We start from the raw sequence: 20,205 nt of genomic DNA, 5'->3' as shown, positions 1-20,205 counted from the left end.
AGACATACCCTAATTCCACTGTAGACGTACTGTTAGCAGAATATCTGAAATCAAAACACCCTAAACCCTTCTCCCCCTCTCCTATCCTATTTATTACTGTCACAGCTACTGATGGCAGGAAGGAGAAGTGAAAATGCTGCTGCTGCTTCTTTCTTTACTCCCTCCCTCCCTATTTTTTTACCCTTCCTTACAATAGCTGCATCTGGAACCCTTCAGGACTTTTCTAACTCTTCTCCCTTCCTGTAGGCATCACAGCTTGTTACCTTTGTTGATTGCTTCCCATCCCCACCACCAGCTTTATATCTCACACATTCTAATGTAATCCAAAATAGACTGTGCCCATCAGATATATGTTAAACTAATCAAGTGTTGGACTAGAATGTTACTTCACCACTTCATGTCTCATTAACAGCATACAGTATTTCAAGATTATGTATCTGAAGTGTTAATGGACTGTAAAGGTGTTTTTCATCCACCCTTTTAGTGTGTGTGCCTTTCTCAGTGAACTCTATTGCTAAGGATATCATCTCCTTTTTATAGCAAAACTCCTTCTGATACAGGGTCTTCACTTACCCAAGTCTTGGAGATCCGAGTCTTATATGTTGCCAGACATCTAACCTTTCCCATGGAATGAAGACATCCTCATGCACCTCTGCAGACACATCCAGCAAAACTCAGCACTGAAATGAGGCATACTAGATCCTTCAAAGTACAGATGTCATAACACAATAACTGCTCTGCCAAATTGCTCCAGCTACTCCCTCCACCATCCAACACAGATACACTTACCACTGGAATTTAATTCTGTGGCCCACAACACAAATAAGGGCACATTCTTTTAGAACTTCGGCATGTCTACTGATGATGGCACCTTGCCCTCTTCCCCCACCTTACTGACTCATTCCGAGTGACTATTGCCAGCTGCAGGCAGAAGAGTTAAGGTTGCGTTGCAGGAGTGGCATATGTCTTAACTCTTCATTTCCTTGTTTTCAGAGGTTTAAGTGCAGTCACTCCGTATGTTCTGGAAGGACATGATGTACCAAAGGACAAATTTAACTCTGTGGTAACAAAGTTTTTGGGCTGTTACATATTCACCTTAAAAACAACAAATATGGTGGTTTATAAATTATATTGTCATATATGTCATCAAAAGACAGAAAACATCCCTAGTTGCTGCCATACAGAAACCGCTAGTTATTTTGTAAGCAATTGTTGAATTTTATTTTATTGCTTTAGTTTTTCCTCTTAAATTAGTGCCAGATTCCCAGCCCTGCAAACTGAAGTCCTTGCCCCGGTGAAAAGAAGAGGCACAGCCCAGAGAACAGCAGCTCAAACTGACCCCACCACTCTTGTTCTGTTTACCTCGCTCCTGACCTAGAGGGACTGTGTCTAGGAGTGAGAAGAGTCATTTGGTTTCTATGCATATTAGGCCAGAAGCTCAGCTGGTATAAATCAGTGTAGTTCCATTGAAGTCACTACAGCTACGCCGATTTATTGCAGCAGAAGATTTGGCCCTCATCCGCCTTAGGTTTTTCTGCATAGGATTTTAATAAAGGCACCAATTGTCTTGGCAGAGATGATAAACTGAGTAGTGCTCAAAGTTAGCTGCAGCAGAGAGGGGCTGAGACCAAGCATATTTTTTTCCCTGCAGGGGTTGGGTGTAGCACTTCTAAAAGTAAAATAATTTTTTACTCCTTTACTAAAACCAAGGGGCAAAGTACACCAGGACAAAAAAGAATGGAATAGGAACGTAAAGAAATACAATTTTAAAGAGGCAAAGAGAGTAGTTAATTTAAGAGCTCAATCAGATTTGCATGGCAGTGCCCATTCTTATTGCCCTATATGTTCACCCACTTCTGTACTCCCCAGCACTGATCTGTACCATGGAAAAATGTGAGTATCCCACTAGAGCTCTGCCTATACTACGGATTTTTACAAAAAAAATCCCACCACTGGGCTTCCAGTATTTCAGCTGCACTGGTGGTAGCAACACGGGGATTGCCAGTGTGGCAAAGGTACTGGTGATATCCGGAAATTTTACCACCATGCCAGTTAAACCTGCAGACAGTAGTAAGTACACCAGAACCTGCCAGAACCATATCTTCACTAAGGCTCCCACCAGTGGAGCTGAACTGATCGCAGCAATTAGGAGAATTTTTTTTGCTAAGATGCCCTACTATAGAGAGGGAGGAAAGTCTTCCAGGGTAGGTAAGATCTGAATTTCTGATGATAACCAGAAAAAGCCCTGCCAAGTCTTCTTTGTTCAACGTAAAGAAACAAAAAATGGCCATAAGCCATTTCTTGGGGCGGGGGAGGGTGAGAGGAGGAAGGTGGGTTAACTTTAATTCTATCTCTTTGGCTATATGCATAACAATCAGGCAAATACAGCAAGAAATATTCACCATTTTTCTCCCAACAGAACTTGACAATTTGCTTGTCTTTCAATGGTGTTTTCATGAACAACATCCAGGTGAGCAAGGTTTGACTTGCAGGACTGCTTCTCTAGCAGCAGTATGTCACAAATACTAGCCTAACAGATAGTGCAAAAAAAGTTTCACATTGAAAATGCTCTAGTAAGTATCTGAAGACACTTTGGGGGTTGGATTGAGGAGAGGGGTCAGAGGTGGGTAAGAAACAGCAGGGAATATTAATAGATTCATACTTTCTAAGGCCAGAAGATACCATTGCAATCATCTAGTCTGACCTCCTGTATAACCATGGGCCAGAGAATTTCCCCAAAATAATTCCTACAGAAAACACCCAATCTTGATTTTAAAATGGTCAGTGATAGAGAATCCACTACGAACCTTGATAAAATGTTCCAATGGTTAATTTCTCTCACGGTTAAAAATTTATACCTTATCTCCAGTTTGAATTTGGCTAGCTTCTACTTCCAGCCAATGGCTTGTGTTATACCTTTCTCTGCTAGATTGAAGAGTCCATTACTACATATCTGATCTCCATATAGATACTTCTAGACTGTAATTAAGTCACCGCTTAACCTTCTCTTTGTTAAACTACATAGATTGCGCTCCTTGAGTCTATCACTAGAAGGCATGTTTTCTAATCCTTTAATCATTTTTGTGGCTCTTCTCTGAACTCTCTCCAATTTATTAAAATCCTTCTCAAACTGTGGGCACCAGAACTGGACACAGCATTCCAGCTGCAGTTGCACCAATGCCAAATGCAGAGGTGAAATAATTACTCTAGTCCTACTCAAGATTCCTCTGTTTATGCATCCCGGGATCGCACTAGCTCTTTTGGCCTGGGAGCTCATGTTCAGCTGATTAGCCACCATGACCCCCCAAGTCTTTTTCAGAGTCACGGCTTCCCAGGATACAGTCCCCATCCTGTATGCATGGCTTACATTCTTTGTTCCTAGAGCTACGCATTTATATTTAGCCATATTAAAATGCATATTGTTTGTTTGTGCCCAGTTATTTAAATCGCTCTGAATCAGTGATCTTTCTTCACCAATCTCCCCATTGTTATGTCATCTGGAAGCTTTAATGCTGATGATTTTATTACTAAGCAAGAAATTGAGGTATGTGGGGGAGCGCGAAGAGCAGAGTACAGCACCAGCTGGTCTACAGTTCAGGCCCATGCATACTCCCATCTGGTCATCTAACTGGTTGCTTGAGTGCAGTGGGCCATTGCAAAGGGGAGATGATTGCTCTGTAAAAAATGCCCTCAAGCATCACATGGGAAGGTGGCATCCAGAAGTGTGTGCTATGGTGTAGCCATATAGGCTCCATCCCAGGGATCAAAGAAGGCCACCAATGTCAATTGACAGCATAGCAAGGACAGTAGTCAGAACGGGGCAGGAGAACCTCAGCAATCTGCAGAAGACTTGCAAGCAGCCACAGTGCCAGCGTCAGCCATGGAAGGAGACAGTAGTTGCAAGCAATAGTGGAGCAGGAAGATCTGAAAGCCTCCTTTGGCATTGTTGTCAGCTGATGGGTGGCACTTGTGCAGTTGGAAGACACATCAACTGTTGTAGCATAGGGGAGGTGGGACCCTTAGCAAGCTGCTCCCCAAAGCGCCTGGCCAGAGCCCTGGCACTGAAGCAGTTAATTAATTGAGAGAGCGACAATGTTAGGACTGCAAACACAATTACTTCATGTCACTGTGACACGAAAAAAGTGAATATAAAGTCTGCTCAACCACTAATAGCTATAGTTTGTATCCTTCTCTCTCTCTCTCTCTCTCTCTCTCTCTCTTCATTAAGGGAAGGACCCTGGTTATTTTTAAATCGTTGATCCACACACAAAGCCAAATAGTATATTTTTCTGTGCAAAAGAGAAAAGGAAAAACTGTAAAATTCTCTAAAAATTGCCCAGGCCTGTTTATCTCCGCTAGCGCTCCCCTACAAGGCTCAACCTTCCCTCTAGTAATTTAGCTATGAACTTAGGTGGCCTATGTGTGCCAGCAAATTTTCTCTATCCCTCTGGCATGTCTAGTTAATATGTGGTATGCTATCTAATTACAGTTAGCTGTAGTTGTACTTTTCATATGCACTTTCATGGACTTTGTCTGGCATACTGAATAGTTACATCAGTATCTGGAACTGCAGAACCCTCCCCCCATAGTTCATTTAGTGATAAAGGCATGTCATACTGCATGGTCATATGGGGCACAGTTAAGGGTGTATGGAATGCCTTAAATTTTGGCTTTTGCAAGATGTTTGAGCATGCTACTTGGACACCACTGCTTATGATATAATAAAGCTCTTGTATCTGCCAAAATTTTACATGCTGGGTGTCTGCTCAGGGGAATTGCTCTGTACAATTTCAGCCAAAACAGTTCAGCCATCTTGAAGACTAAGACTAAGGAAAAATACATTATTTTACCTATGTTAAAAAATTCTAGTTAGCTTTTCTTTGAACAGCTTGAGTGTCCCTATAGTTTGAAGCAAGAGCTTGAAATTTGGCGGGGGAAGGGTGGGAGGGCGGCATTTGTCTCAGGGCTGTGCCTTTTGCTATCGCCCCCAAAATCTTCCCAAATCTGACCAAGTTAACAAAAATTGCAGTTCACCCGTGATCAGTACAGCCTTCTTCAATTTTAGCATTTAAAACCTCCAAAGAGCCCATTTTCCACTGAGCATGCTCAAGACTCTCACAGCTCCTAGTGCTGACCAGACTGCATGTGCCATCCCCCACCGAGCAATTGAGGGTGTGCCAGTCCCTCCTAGCTCTTATGTTTAACCAGACTGCACATGTGCCATCCCCATAGAGTGACTGGCTGGACAAGGATACTGGAACTAGGAACCAGTGTGGGAAGAGCAGCGGTGTTGGGGAAGGGAGGCAGATCTGACAAGGAACTGTGGTGCAGGGGAAGACTAGCTGTGTAAAGAAACTGGGACACAGAGCCATGGAGAAGGGAGGCTTGGGCAAGGGAGACTAAGATTTGCTGAAAATCCTGATAGGACTCAGGGTCACTGGTTGGGAGGATAGAGACAGATTGGAAAAGGACCTGGGAGAGGGCATTGGAACTGGCAGGGCAAGGAGACTGGGACTGGGTGTGGAGCGAGGAAGAGACTAGGAGCATTTGTGTGTGTGGGGGGGGAAGGGTAGACATTACATCTCCCTTGGACAATGAGCTTGTAAAGAGAAACTAGGACTGGCTGGGCAACGAAACTGGGAGTGCGATCAGAAGCCTGAGGAATGGAGACTGGAACTAGGTAGACAAAGAGAATTGGTCTGGGACAAGGAACAGTGGGGAGGGGAAGAGGCAGGACTGGAACAAGGGTAAGGGGTCAAGCTTGGCGTGAACAGGCAGAAGAGTCTGTAGAGCACACGTCTCTCCAGAGCCTGGAATGGAACCCAAGATTCCAGTGTCTCACCATTCCTCTGCTGTCAGCAAATAGCTGCAAAACCCAAACTGTTCCACTCCCTCTACCACTGGCAGCCATGGAAGATGACAACCTCCTATTGCTATCAGTTACTTGATTAGCTCAAGGGACAGAGCTCTGTGCAGTAAATCTAAGGATGATCTGGATGAGAAGCTGGATATGAGTCGACAGTGTTGCTGCCAAGAAGGCTAATGGCATTTTGGGCTGTATAAGTAGGGGCATTGCCAGCAGATCGAGCGACGTGATCATTTCCCTCTATTCGACATTGGTGAGGCCTCATCTGGAGTACTGTGTCCAGTTTTGGGCCCCACACTACAAGAAGGATGTGGAAAAATGGAAAAGAGTCCAGTGGAGGGCAACAAAAATGATTAGGGGGCTGGAGCACATGACTTATGAGGAGAGGCTGAGGGAACTGGGATTGTTTAGTCTGCAGAAGAGAAGAACAGGGGGGATTTGCTAGCTGCTTTTAACTACCTGAAAGAGGGTTCCAAAGATGATAGATCTAGACTGTTCTCAGTGGTACCAGATGACAGAACACGGAGTAATGGTCTCAAGTTGCAGTGCGGGAGGTTTAGGTTGGATATTAGGAAACACTTTTTCACTAGGAGGGTGGTGAAGCACTGGAATGGGTTACCTAGGGAGGTGGTGGAATCTCCTTCCTTAGAGGTTTTTAAGGTCAGGCTTGACAAAGCCCTGGCTGGGATGATTTAGTTGGGAATTGGTTCTGCTTTGAGCAGGGGATTGGACTAGATGACCTCCTGAGGTCCCTTCCAACCCTGATATTCTATGATTCTATGATCTGATGAACCACGTGGGTGCCAACATGATAGAATCACTGTTTTTTTCAGATTGCTTTTTAAAAGCATAGGAAATTTAACAACACCCAAAACTATATTTAAAGAACGTTATTGAGCTACAGTTTTTAATTACATGATCACATACTGTTTCCCCCCCCTCCCGCCCAGGACCCTTGCCTCATTCAGGGCAAAGGATTGTTCTGCACGGGGTAAATCAAGTTGTGTCTATTGGATCCTTATCTCATTTTATTACAGAAGGTGAAAGGCGGGCAGTAGTGAAGGAGGCAGGGGATTGCCTCATGGTGAAGGCAAGTGACTGCTGCCCTGGAAAATTGAGTTTCTATCCCTCTGCTGCCTCTCCCACCTCCCCCAATTCTGACATTTCCTAAAGTAATACAATTATTTTAAGAGAGGGAGAGTGTCAAATATATATAGCGAGAGAGAACAAGAGAACCTTTTATTGGTGTGGGACTGTTCCAAACCCCATTGAAGTCACTAGGCGTCTGTCCATGAACATGCCACTTGTGATAGTGCTAGTGACTTTCTAGTTATTTTCGTGTACACTTGAGTTCCAGTGGAAACAGTTCGTGAGCAAAGAGTCGGAGGTTATGGTTTTGGCCGAACTAACCCCATTCTCTGGGAGCAGCAACTGGGCCAGATACTTATCCCTTTAATTAGTGAACCAGGTCAACTGGTATTTAAGAGATTGCGCCTGTTCTCAATGAACGTTCTCTCACAGTACTGTAGTTGTATAACCCTTGGGATTAACATGTCCAGGGAAGGGAAGAGAGAGTAGTTAAGACTGTGCTTAACTATCCTGATTACTTATGTACCCTAGGGAGACTACAGATATTTGCTGATTTTTGTCTTAATAAATAGTCCCCATCTCTCTGGCTCACCGTTTTAATCATATAAACAGTTCGATTATTTGGATTGAAAAGGTGAGGCTCTTTCTCTGGTTTATGTATCTATCCCCATCTCTCCAATGAAAACAAACATAAACTTGATAGACTATACTTCTGTCAAGTTACCTTAAAACGGAGTGGGGCTCTTTTACATTTATTTGTGCTTTAAAAAAAACCCCCAAAACACTGTGTACAAAGGGCTTGGATCCTGAACTCATTAGACAAACAAAACTCCCGTCGGTTTTTTTGCCTGTAATAAGTGTGAGCTAAACTTCAGCTTTTGGCGTTTACCTTCTGTATCTACAATATTATAGGAGCGATATGGACATTTCGTCAATCTGAGTATTTTAAGAAAATATTCCTTCCCGTGGGACTTCGGCTTGACCAGAGAATACACAGCTTTGAATTTTGCATGCAACGGCAGACGTTCCCCTTCTGAAATGGTGTTTTAAAAGGGAACGCTTGATCGCTAGGTTTATTAGCATTTAGTTTCATTATAATCTGGAGACGTTGGACTCTTTCTCTTTCTACTTTCCCGTGCAGCACAGAATAACTGTAGACGCAAACATCTGCCTCTGAAAGCTACCTCACTAGTCAGAGACACACACCCCCCTGGCTGTGAAAAGACAAGGAGGTATCACGGCTCTTGCAGGGATAAAACCTTTCATTGATAAAGATCTACTAGTGTTGATATTGGATCGTGATTCACATGCTTTAACCCCCACCCCCCAAATTATTACCCAAGCTACATAACTCCGGGCATATTTGCTAAGGACAAACCTCAGAAATGTCATGTTATTGCAATGCTGAGACCCAGAAATCTTGCTGGATCTATCCCCTCCTAACTAGACCAGATTAGAAACTAACAGCAAATGTTCTAGCTGATAGACACCCCCCCTAACTCTATCTGCTTTGTGTTAATGGAGAAGAGATCGTGTGTGCAAACCGCTTTCCATGCAGTTACTGGCCCAATACACTATGAACGGAAGGGGGGATTTAATATTTAACTCTTCTTAAATATCGGACTTTAATGGGGGTGGAAAATCTGATTTTCTGTGCATTCCAAGAACAATTCCTTGGGGGTGACCTTTAGCACCGAGTCTGTTGAAAGAGGAAAGTAGCCGAGTGTTTATCTGGAGATGACTGAAAGCTTTCCCTGGTGGAAGTTTATGGAAGCGTTAAAGGGGGCGGATAACACGATCTTTGGAGGCGCTTGGCCAATGATCTGGAGGGGCTTGGAGAGCAGATCTCAGCTGGCAGACATTTAAATGGGAGACAGCTCGGCGCTGCTGCAATTTGTAATCAAGATCCGCGACTCCCTCTATATGGACTCACTGGCAGCTCCCTCCAGGCTCCTACCCCACTGCAGCCTCTAGCCGGCCAGCAAAGTAACCCACCGCAGGTAAGAGACCTGTGTAGAGCAAGAGACCTCACCGCTCCCGCTGACCACAGACCGCACAGGAGGGGGAGCAGCAGGCAGAGCAGGTGAGTGGGGCGATTATTTCTTACCGATCTCTCTTTATACGGGCTCCTCCGGGGACATGAAAACGGTCAGGCTCTTTAAGAGACAAGAAGGTGATAACTTCGGTGCTAGCCCATCCCCGGTGTAACAGCACTGACCTCAGGGGAGTTACGCCAGGGATACATTTGGCCCAGGTGCTCTATTTAGCCACTTCTCTGATTTTTGGTTTGATTGAGTCTCTTTCTCCCTTTCGCCCCGTCCCCCCAATCGCTCTCCCTCTCTTTAAAAGAAATAGTCCTTAATTAATTGCTGTCTTGCAAAACTCTTGAGCCCTTTGATTTTGCAAAGAGCCCCTCCGAGGAATGACACAGCCTCCCGCCCCCTCCCCCCCAGCTCAGATGCAGTGGAGCAGACAGAAAGGTATTTCCACTCTCAATACTTGAGATTAGGGCGCTATTATATTTATCTCCCTAGACAAACATAAGGATTGCAAAAGCCCAATTAGCTCTGCCTGTCATCTCCGCCTACAGCATCATTCCCAGCAAATTGGATTCGGCGCCCACCAGACATGCAGCAAAATCCCAGTTCGGCATCTGCGAGGACTGACTGAAAACGAGGGAGGGAGGTTGGGGGGAAATCACTGATCCTGGCTGGAGGCTCCCAGGTACCAGGGCTCCCACCCCCCTGTGCCGCAGCCCCAGCCGCGATCCCAGGCGAGCCGGGCTCGGGGTGGGACAGTTTCCAGGGATCTGGAAGGATGGTCTCCATTGAACACTCCTGGATAAAAGATAAGTGTCAATTTCAAGGCTGGCCTGCCCTTCTCAGCCGGACTGGAAGAGATCCCAGGAGAGCTCGGCGGGGCAGATGCAGCCCGCAGAGGGAGTGTTTGCATTAGCCCGTCTAGTGCAGCAGGAAGCTCCGGGGGCTGTAGGATTGAATACCTCGCGCCCAGAAGCCCTCCCGTAGCCCCCAAAGGTGCCGTAAGACGCCTGCGGTTTCGGTGGTGCGACCCTTCTAGCTAGCGCGGAGCTGGAGAGCAGCGGGCCGGGGAAGACACGCGGAATCCCTGTCCCTGTTCATTGCGTCTCCTCCCCCGACAGCGGCTCTTGCCTGGGGCGGGCTCGGGGAGGGCGTTCGCCGCTCGGAAGCACGGCACGGCCCAAAGCTCCCTAGCCCAAGCTGGGATGCTGGGACCTGGGCATTTTGTTGTTGTTGCCCTGGCGACTTTCCTGCCTCTTTCGGGGAATGTGCCAGCCCGGGCACTTTAACACACAAGCACCAATACAGTCCCACGCGGAAGCTCCCAGATCTGCCAGTTCTCTGCGCGCTGGCTCTAGCCCAGCGGCCTCTGTTATCACCCCTCTGCGGACCGCCGCGCTGATCCAAACCGAGCCCCGCTGAGGTTCCCGCGTGCAGAAAAGCCGGCGACCGCTTGGGCCCTGGTGCTGCACGCCCGGCCCACCCGGATCTGCTAGGGAAGCGCTGGCTGCGCCCGGAGCGCAGGATCGGGCCGGTCTGCTATCCCCGGCTTACGGCTGCCCAGGACGCGCACTGGTCACAGCTGAGCGCTCTTCTCCCTTCCGCTGCTGGCTTGGTGAGCCCACTGCTGCCCCTGCGCCTTTCCCGGGCCCTGCGCCTCCTGCCAGACTCCAGCCGGGCTGATTTCACACCCGGCTCTGCAGCCCCACTAACAGCGAGTCTCCTTGCGAGTAACCCCCCCGCGCGGAACCCAGTCACCTGCCCTGCGTAGGCCCCAGGGTACCAGGTCTGAGGCGCTTTCAAAGCCTCTCCTGGGAAGTGCTGCGAAAGAGCGGCTAGTGCAAACCTGGACCTTTCCGGGACAGGCTGAGCTCGACGGCTCCAGCCTTCGCTCTTCTGCACCGCTAGGGAAGGGAACAGGTTTGAAGGGGAAACCCCGCGTTCTTCTAGCGCTGGTCCCCACACATCTCCGCTAAGCATAGCTCAGGGATGCGGCCCCTGTATGCTGGTCACCCCGGGAGCTCTGCTTTGCGCACAAGGGCTGCCCCTGCTAGTATTTCTGCGGGAAGGGGCTGGCTTCACCATTTCCCTGGCGCGATTTGTTTCATTGGAGAGGTTTGTTCCTCCATCGCCATGTTTCTAATGGTTTATCCCGTCAGCAACTATATGTATAGACTCGACGGACCCAGCATAGTTCATAAGTATCAGGCCTGTTTTTAAAAAGATTACAAAGTAGAGGAGCAAAGCTCCCTTCGAAACAACACGGGGAAGTTTTGTCCGAGTCTGCTGCTTAGCCACTGGGCGTGATGTTAAAGTGGATCATTTAATTTGCAACAAGCTGAGAACATGGCGAAAACGGATACCTTCAGTGCCGGGTGTATCACAAACATTTCTCCCACAACCCCCGCCCCCCAATGATGTTGTGAGGAGGGAAGCTGACTGCGAGCGGGGTTTTAGTTAGTTGCATCAAGGCTCGGCTAGGACTCTAGGTACTATGGTGGTGGGGTCTTACACGTGTGGAAGGTAGATTGATAGGACAGTGCGGCAGCAGACCATTTCCCTGCTCGGGAAGCCGGCAAGCAAAGGGTGCCCTGCTGAAGGAAGCCTATAGCATCACTTCGTGTTTTGCATCCGAAAACTGTTCTCTTTACCATAAGACCCAGGTCCGGGTATGTAACTAACACAGAGAGCCTCTTCCTGATAAACTCCCCCCGCATCCAGCTACCATTGTGCACAGCGAGTCTTATTTTGTTAATCAACAATGTTCTCAATATGGATAAAATGCAGATATATTGTTCTTAGATTTCCACTCCAATGGCATGGAGATTTATAAAATGAACGGGGAGCTCAACAATGTATGTGGCCATGCGGCCTGTTAAAATTTTTTGGGTTTAGTTTATTATTTTATACACACACACACACACACACACACACACACACACACACACACACACACACACACACACACTTAGCCCCAGCTTCCTTTGGATTTTACATACTGATATTGGTAACTAGAAGATCAATCTCTGGCATTCCCTTCCCTCTCGACTGTAGGCTACTGAGAAGTATCCAAAACACACACAGCTGATGCTGTGTATAAATAAGAAGTAGCACTCATGCTCAAATGTTTCTAGTTCTTCCTAGAGCTCAGACACTAGCTGTGCTAGGATATTTGTTTTTGTCTTTGCTATGCAAGCCAGAATTGTGCAAGGCTTTCCCTAGCACCAGCCTTTGAATATGTATTACTGTCTACTACCGCAAAACCACATCAGCACTTTCGATGGATGTGGAGCAAAATCCCACTAGCCTCACTGACAGGCATAGTCTTATTGAAAACAATGGGACTACTCCCATGGGGAAGGCAAGTCTGGATCTGGCCCATGCGCATACTAATGATACACCATGGAGTTTTAGTCCTGATTTCCTACGGGACTGTAGTTTAATAGATCAAGGGTGGGATTTTCAAAGACACTCAGTTTTATCATTAATTTCTGTATTATTCTCCATTTCCATTACAATAATTGACAGAAAAATAGATTGGCATTCTGTAGAGTGGTTTCCCTACCACCTTACTCACCAAGAGTTACTTGCCATTTTAATGCATCTGAAATCCCATCAAACAGAAGTTGGTTTTGTTAGTCTAACCTTGGTAAATATTCTCTCTCTTTGTGGATTGTCCCTTCCACTGCTTTTCCTGTACTTCAAACAGGTGCATTAGGACATTACTATACTTCATATAATAAACCGTGAATAAAAAATATTTTGCTCCTTGGAGACGCAGGTGGTGGTACAAACCTCCTTAATTTGCATAATAGCCAAGAAATTGGGATCTGATTGTTTCCTTGGATACTCTATGAGGATCAGTCAGTAAATATATGTAATCACATTTTATCATAGGTGCTGGCAATAGGGGTGCAGGGGGTGCTGCCACACCCCCTGGCTTGAAGTGGTTTCCATTCTATACAGGGTTTGCAGTTTGGTTCAATAGCTCTCAGTACCCCTACTATACAAATTGTTCCAGCACCCCTGCATCTTATGGAAATACATTTTGGGAATTTCCCACCATATTCTCCCATTAGATTCAGTTAATGAAAGTTTGGCATTGACTTCATTAGAGCCAGGATTTTACCCAACATTTTTAAGCAAGCTGCATTGTAGTAATACTTCAGTACTATTATAGTGTAGGAGTTCACAATGGAATTAAAATGCCTTTAAATTTGACTGTTTGAGATCCTTAATCAATAGCAGAAAGCATCCATAAACTAAAAACTCACAGATATTTTTTAATAATGAAACGGAAGGGCTTTTATGTTTCTTCTAACTGATGCCATTGCTAATTCATTAAACTCCTTGATCTTCTTGGGTGATTAGAGCCTAGCCTCTAGAAAATCTAAAGCACCATATAAGTGTAAAATATTATTACTATTGGACCGCAGTGCTGCTCCCATTGAAGACAATACAAAGCCTCTGCTGGCTTTAGGATTGGACCTGAACAGATGAAAAGCAGAACTCTAAACTTGAATCTTGGCAGTTAAGTAAAGGAGGAATTGATTTTCAGGAATTTTGTTAGTCATTTTAATGCTATTGGATCTTAGGGGTGAGCCAGCTCCCATGGAAGTCAATGAGAGTTGGATTGGGCCTTCATATTTGTAGTTTGTATTTACTGAATTGTTAAGGAGATTTTTCAGTTCACGTTTCTGATTCTGCCAGTGTTTCTGTAATACCCAGAATGTCACATAACTTGCTCTTGAACATTTTGCAGAAACTTGGCATTCAAGATGTATGGGCCTGATCCCATGTGCACATAAGCCCCATTGTAGACAAGAAGGTAAAGTTATGGTATGCCAGGAAGCAGGATCTTTATTTAATAAGAGATTTTGTCTGCTTGATCACATTTCAATTATGAAACAATCTGGCTACCTCATTGCACAATGTCACTTGTAATTTTTTGCAGTATAGAATTTTAAAGTTCTACAAAATTTAAGATTGATAAGGCTCTGGTTCATAAAGGACTACATTGTTCCTATATCATGGGGCCATGCAGATGAATAATCCCCTGCATGTGGGCATTATCTTGGGTCCAGGTCTCGTGTAGAATGTAGGAGCTGCACTTTAGATGTAACCCTGGTGGAGGAAGTGGACAGGGCAAAGAGTGGGTGGAGTCATAGATCCACACACCCCAAGCAGAGATGGGTGGGTGCCTAGAGGGAAATAAATTGCACCCTTTCAAGGGCTGTAAGTGAAGTCCTTACTAAATAAGCAAGGTCACAATCTCCCCCCACACCCAGGCTACTCCTCTGATGGTGCAGTTTAAGGCACAATCTAGCCCCGAATGATCACATTCATTTTTATTATTCTGAGTTGTTTTTTGAAGTGGCCAATACATTGAATTTTGAAAAATGTTTTCTCTGTGTCAATAATTTTCATGATGACCCAATCTACCTTTTAAATATGTACAAAGTGTTTTCCATCCTTTGAGGGTGGAGGGGCACAATCCTGCAAACAATTACTACCTTACATTTCCTTAAGTACAGCCTTAATGCTTTCTGAATAAGGATGCTTTCTTGAACCTGGGCTGTAGTGCTTACCACTGATGGAAACAACTACACTTGGTAGTAATTGTTTGCAGGACTGGGCCCTATATGACAGACTGGAATAGCCATTCACAGGTTGCCATTCAAAGGGCCTTTTAGAAAGGGAGGAGGAAGGGGAGTGACACACAGATGACAAGTTTAAAAAACAAAAACAATGCTTCAGCTTTTTAGGAAATGCACATTGGCAATAACCAATTGAACAATGGAACACTAAATGAATACCTGAAGTTCCTTGTGCTGCCTAGAAACTAGCATGTGATTTTTCTGTTTTATGCAATGATGGCTATTATTTTTTTAAGGTTCTAGCACCATACTGAGTAAATAACAAACACTTTAAAAATACTGTCTAATTATAGTGTGGACACAGTCATCCAACAGATGGGAACAGCCCTGGATGGAGTCATTCTGGTCTCCTGAGAAAACAGAGTGTTTTATAACCAGTCTTCTTTTAAATTAGTTTAAAGACCAAACATGGAAACTAAATTCAAAAAGAAACCCGTTTGAATAACATTTTGGTTGTAATACAAACTGAAAAAAGGCAGGACATGTTCAGTCCAAGTTGACACTTGAAATTATGTAGTGTTACCTTCAATTAGAATTTCCCAGGTTTTTTTGTCAGTGTTGTTGGTTTGTGTCAGACCCTTAAGGTTATTAAAACTGCATGTCTTGTTCAGTATTTCATTTAGATATTAAAAGCAACCCTTCTACATTCTCCGTAGGATCAATCAAGAATGCTAAGCTTGGTGTTATATTTGTTGTATTTCAATCTATTTATGTACGAAGTTCCTTTCAAACACAAGCACACACTGATACATTAATCTAAATGAATAAAGTGAATGCACTTAGGCAAAATAGCTATCTCAATCTCTGGGCACATTAACAATTTATTAAAAAACACTTAAAATAATATCTTAGAACCATAAGCAAGTCTATATGTCATAACATCTTCCCAAACCCAGCGACTCCTAACTCTACCTCTTTCATTTTTTCAATCAGGGACATCTGTGATCATCATAATGTAAATGTTTTGTGCAATTTTGGAAAGTGCCAGGGACTAAGAAATTAACATGCATGTTTTATGGCTGTGATTCTCAGTCTGTAGCTAGCTCTCATAATGTCTGACTGGTTCGCTATCTGATCTGTCTTGGTCTCAGGCAGAACATGTGAAACAATCATCACAGGAGTGCTCCTACCACTCCCTGATACAATATGGGGAGTGCTGAGCTCATGGATTGGAGGAAGGGAGGTATGGCAGTTGCTTCACCTGGGACATGTGGCAAAAAGGCTCTGGGGCAAGTAAGGGAGTTATCCACACCTGATCCAGCCACTAGGAGAGGTTAGATAGAAAGGAGACCTTCAGAAGCTGGTAGAAGGGAGGGAAGATACCTGTGCCATCAGACACAGGGAGGGGAGATAAGGCGTGATACATCATGACACTGAGTCACATCAGTGCAACGTCCAGAGCTTAAAGAGGTCTGAAAAAAGTGTGTGGGGCAGATCTTATCACCCCTACATCTTCCCATTCCCCATCCAACAATTAATTCTACCCTCAGCCCCCAAATCAGCTTCTACCAATTTTGCACATTCCAGCCTCACATCAGTTCTGTTCCCTTGCCCTCCATTAATTCTGCCCCCACATTTGTTTTGCTCCCCCCCCCCCATCAGGTATGCCACCCCAATCTCACATCTATTCCTCCTGCAACTCCAGAGGTTTAACCCCTCTTCCCATTCCCAACTCAAGTATTGCAGGGAGGGCTAGGGGAGGTGGAGGAGGAGGAGGAGCAGAGAGGAGATATCCTGTTTCTTCCAAGAGGCGGGGGAAGAAGGGAACAGAGCTGCCGGGCTCTTTCTGCTCACCCCTTATCAATCCCCTCCTGTAAGAGCAGCTTTGGCTCCTGGTGGAAGAGCTTGGCCTGCTTCCTGCAGCAGCCCTGATTGGCTGCTCTTCCTCAGGAGGTGGGCAAGTGGGGAAAGCACCCAATCAGAGGGGGTTTACCCCCAGCAGAAATGAAATATGCACCCCTTGAGCGACCTGGCTTGAGTTTTAGAAATTTTATTTCCCACGCCTGCGACCTGGTGCAACCGGTGCACTTCCTCAAGTGTTGCAAACTGGCCCAAATTCTCTGGTATGAAGCCTCTCATACCATTGTGCAAAGGAGTCTGTTTGTTTGTGCAACGTGCCAAAGAGCCAGAAGAACCTTAGTTGCTTTTCACGTTACACTGGTCTCTCTTCTGAGTTACACCAACCTAGACGCCATTACACTCTCACTCAGTGGGCCAAAGTTCGAGGCTTGTGTAAGGGGTAGATTTATACTCTGCTAAGAAAAGCGAGTTTAAACAAGTGTAGCATTTCTGAGCCGGATTCTCCTCTCCTACACCAGCGTAAATCAAAGTAAATGGAGTTACACTGGAGTGAAAATGGTGTGAGGAGAGAGGAGAATCAAGCCACTTAAACTGGTGTAATGTACTTGGGGAGAGGAAGTGAACGATATACGCTACACACAATTGTCAACTCCAGCTACGGTTTTCACATAGCTGGAGTTGCGTAACTTAGGTCGACTTAGCCCCGTAGTGTAGACCTGCCCTTAGACTCTCTCCAGACTGACCTAGAGACTTTTGAAATGGGATCACTATTTTGTAGCTCTCTGCAACTCCATTTAATGCTAAAGTGTCTCTCCAGCTATTAAAGGCTGGGTACCTCTCCTCTCTAATACACTTTTCTCTTAGACCAGAGGAGATATTGTACACTTGCCTTTTGCAGATTTCATATGAAATCCACAATTGTGTTTTGTTTCCTCACTGTCCCCTACCTAGGATGATCCGCACAGTGTATGCTGTTGGTGGTCTGCTTCTTCTAGCTGGACTCCTGTTACCCACAGCAGAGGGGAGAAAGAAGAACCGTGGGTCTCAGGGAGCCATCCCTCCTCCCGACAAAGATCAGCCCAATGATTCAGAGCAGACACAGACAAAGCAGCAGCCAGGTTCAAGGCACAGAGACCGGGGAACTGGCACACCAATGCCCGCCGAAGAGGTGCTGGAGTCTAGCCAGGAAGCATTACACGTCACTGAACGCAAGTATCTTAAGCGGGATTGGTGTAAAACTCAGCCCCTCAAACAAACCATCCACGAAGAAGGCTGCAATAGTCATACTATTATCAACAGATTCTGCTATGGCCAGTGCAATTCTTTCTACATCCCAAGGCACGTCCGCAAAGAGGAAGGCTCCTTTCAGTCCTGTTCCTTCTGCAAACCTAAGAAGTTCACCACTATGACAGTTACACTCAATTGCCCTGAACTTCAGCCCCCTAGAAAGAAGAAGAGGATCACGCGAGTCAAGGAATGTCGGTGTATATCCATAGATTTGGACTAGACTCTGCAGAATATTATTACACCAATGCTCCAGGCATAGGCAATCATCATTGCCAGGTTAAATAAGAGTGAGTGACATAACTATCATACCTGCGTGGCTGGACACAACTGACAGGAACCAGAGTGAATCACCCAAAACATGGTGTGTGTGTGTGTGTGTGTGTGTGTGTGTGTGTGTGTGTGAGTGTGTGTGTTTGAGTGTGAGAGAGACTGACTGCGTATCTATACAGAAGTATATGAATGTTCACTATAGAGTAAAAACATTTAAATTCGTGTGAAATATCACTGAAGGCCTGTAAACACAAGGTTCAATATCACATCTATGAATTAGGACCCTTAGCAGACACTCACATTCTCCCTGCTTGCTGAGTTCAGTGCAGCTGTGACTTTTGCTAATGCTTCACTGGAGACCATACTATTCACCTTCACAATATGAAAAGAAATATTAAATCGGAGGCATTCAGGAGCTTCCAAGCATGAATTTGATCTTAAATTTGAAATAACCAACGTTAAGAGGTGCAGCCATAGGTGAAACCTCACTAAAAGCCACACTTCCACCAATGATTTCTATTATGCCTTTCTTTTTTTTTCAAAAATCAGCGTTGCTGGGAGGACGGGGGTGGGGGGAAGATAAGAACCACCAGGACACAGACAGAGAGAAAACATAACCCAAGGGAGCTAGAAGGAAAAAGAAGGCCAAGAGTTAGCAGGAAGGAGAGGAAAAGGATAGGAGGGAGTAGGAGAAGGAAGGAGAGAAAAGATGAGACACAAAGGAATAAGGAGACATTTTCTTCTGCTACTTTTTTGCTTTAATTTATAGACCAATCCATTTGTTATATAAAATTAAAAGAAATTACAAACAAGGAATTCATTCCTGAATTCTAATAACAGTCTAAATCAATTAAGATCCATTCTTATGTCACTAGATCCTCTTGATTTATTTATGGTCTTGTAATTCAGATATCAGCTGCTTTATATATTTATGTATGTGTCTGTACTGTACATGTAATATGTATATATACAGTCTCTATCTACATATGTGAGTATATATGTGCACCCAATGAGGTTATGTATTTTGTGTATCTGTACACTCTCTCTCTCTCTCTCACACACACACACAATGTACCAATCACAAAAAAATCTCAGTACACAACATCAAGCACAAAATGGCAGTAATTTAGCATATAAAGAGCAAAGCAAAAATTACAAGCATCATGTGACTGCAAATGCAATAACCACACAAGAGACAAAAGACATGGCATGCATGACTAGTAAACATTGCATTGTTATTGTTATTTTAGCTCTGCCACAGGCATGCAGTTCATTGAAAAGAAGAGATGCAGAGCCTTGCCAGCAATAATCTGCTTTTTATATCCTTTGCCACAGTCTTGCATTTAAACAGGATTTGGACTAAGTAAAGAGAATTTCCTGAAAATTAAGGGCTAAATGCTCCCCTTCTGGAGAAAAAGCCATGGGTGGGGAATAGTAACTCCTACAACTCCATGGGCTTCACCTCTGGGGTTATCCTGGCATTCTCCCCTTAGGGAGTGCAGAAAGTCTTGCAGGAGACTCTAGAGATTCCAGTACAGCTGTACAGAAGGTGAGCCACTCCCCACTTCACCCTAATCTTCACTTCCTCACTCACTCAGCAGCTTTCGCCCTCCCCAGCCCTATCTCACAGAGTGCTTCCACAAGCAGTAATTTCACAGTGTTTACCAGCCAGGTGAAGGAGGAAACAAGCCACGTAGAATGGCTGCTTCTGAGCGCATCCCCAGCAATAAGTTTCAATCTGATCTCACATCAGTAAAAAGGCCTATTTCTGCCACTATTGATGTCACTGGGATCAGGATTGGGCCATACATCAGGAGTAACCCCAGTGAAGGTAGAAATTCCATTCTAAAGTTACCCTCATATAAAATCAGTGAGAGAGAGAGAGAATTAGGCCCACTGGGTTTGTGTGGAGAGGCTTCTAGTCTGAGACACAGCCTGCCATTGAGGTGCCTTTTCTCTTCTTCTGTATGCACAGGCCACAACTGGCAATATTTGGACAACTGTGCTTCCTCATATTCTCTGTTTCACAACAGAGGAGAGGATAGGGCCTTAATTTCGGAGCAATCCACAAAGTATTTTTATACATCTGGACTCTGAGAAAGACAATTATTCTATTATTATGCCAAAAGGGAAAATACAGCATTAGCATATCACAAATACAGGATCTGTGCAATCATTTATTTAAAAGCCACAGCTA

The 20,205-nt window shown here is 44.9% G+C and overlaps 1 protein-coding gene across 1 annotated transcript; it reads left to right on the top strand.

The window, feature by feature from the left end:
• Positions 1 to 8,889: 8,889 nt before the first annotated feature.
• GREM1 (gremlin 1, DAN family BMP antagonist) lies at positions 8,890 to 18,128 on the top strand. The gene is made up of 2 exons (XM_024202047.3): positions 8,890 to 9,038; positions 17,403 to 18,128. The coding sequence occupies exon 2, from the start codon at positions 17,404 to 17,406 to the stop codon at positions 17,956 to 17,958; it is 555 nt and encodes a 184-aa protein (XP_024057815.1). The 5' UTR covers positions 8,890 to 9,038; position 17,403; the 3' UTR covers positions 17,959 to 18,128.
• The last annotated feature ends 2,077 nt before the right edge of the window (positions 18,129 to 20,205 follow it).

Source organism: Terrapene carolina, unplaced genomic scaffold (assembly GCF_002925995.2).
Source record: "Terrapene carolina triunguis isolate 2854851 unplaced genomic scaffold, T_m_triunguis-2.0 Scaffold96, whole genome shotgun sequence".
Taxonomy (NCBI): Eukaryota; Metazoa; Chordata; order Testudines; family Emydidae; genus Terrapene; species Terrapene triunguis.
This window is presented reverse-complemented; position numbering and strand designations above follow the sequence as displayed.

Bases quoted from the DNA above. Each gene is read 5' to 3' on its own strand.
- GREM1 (XM_024202047.3), top strand. From the start codon at position 17,404: ATGATCCGCACAGTGTATGCTGTTGGTGGTCTGCTTCTTCTAGCTGGA.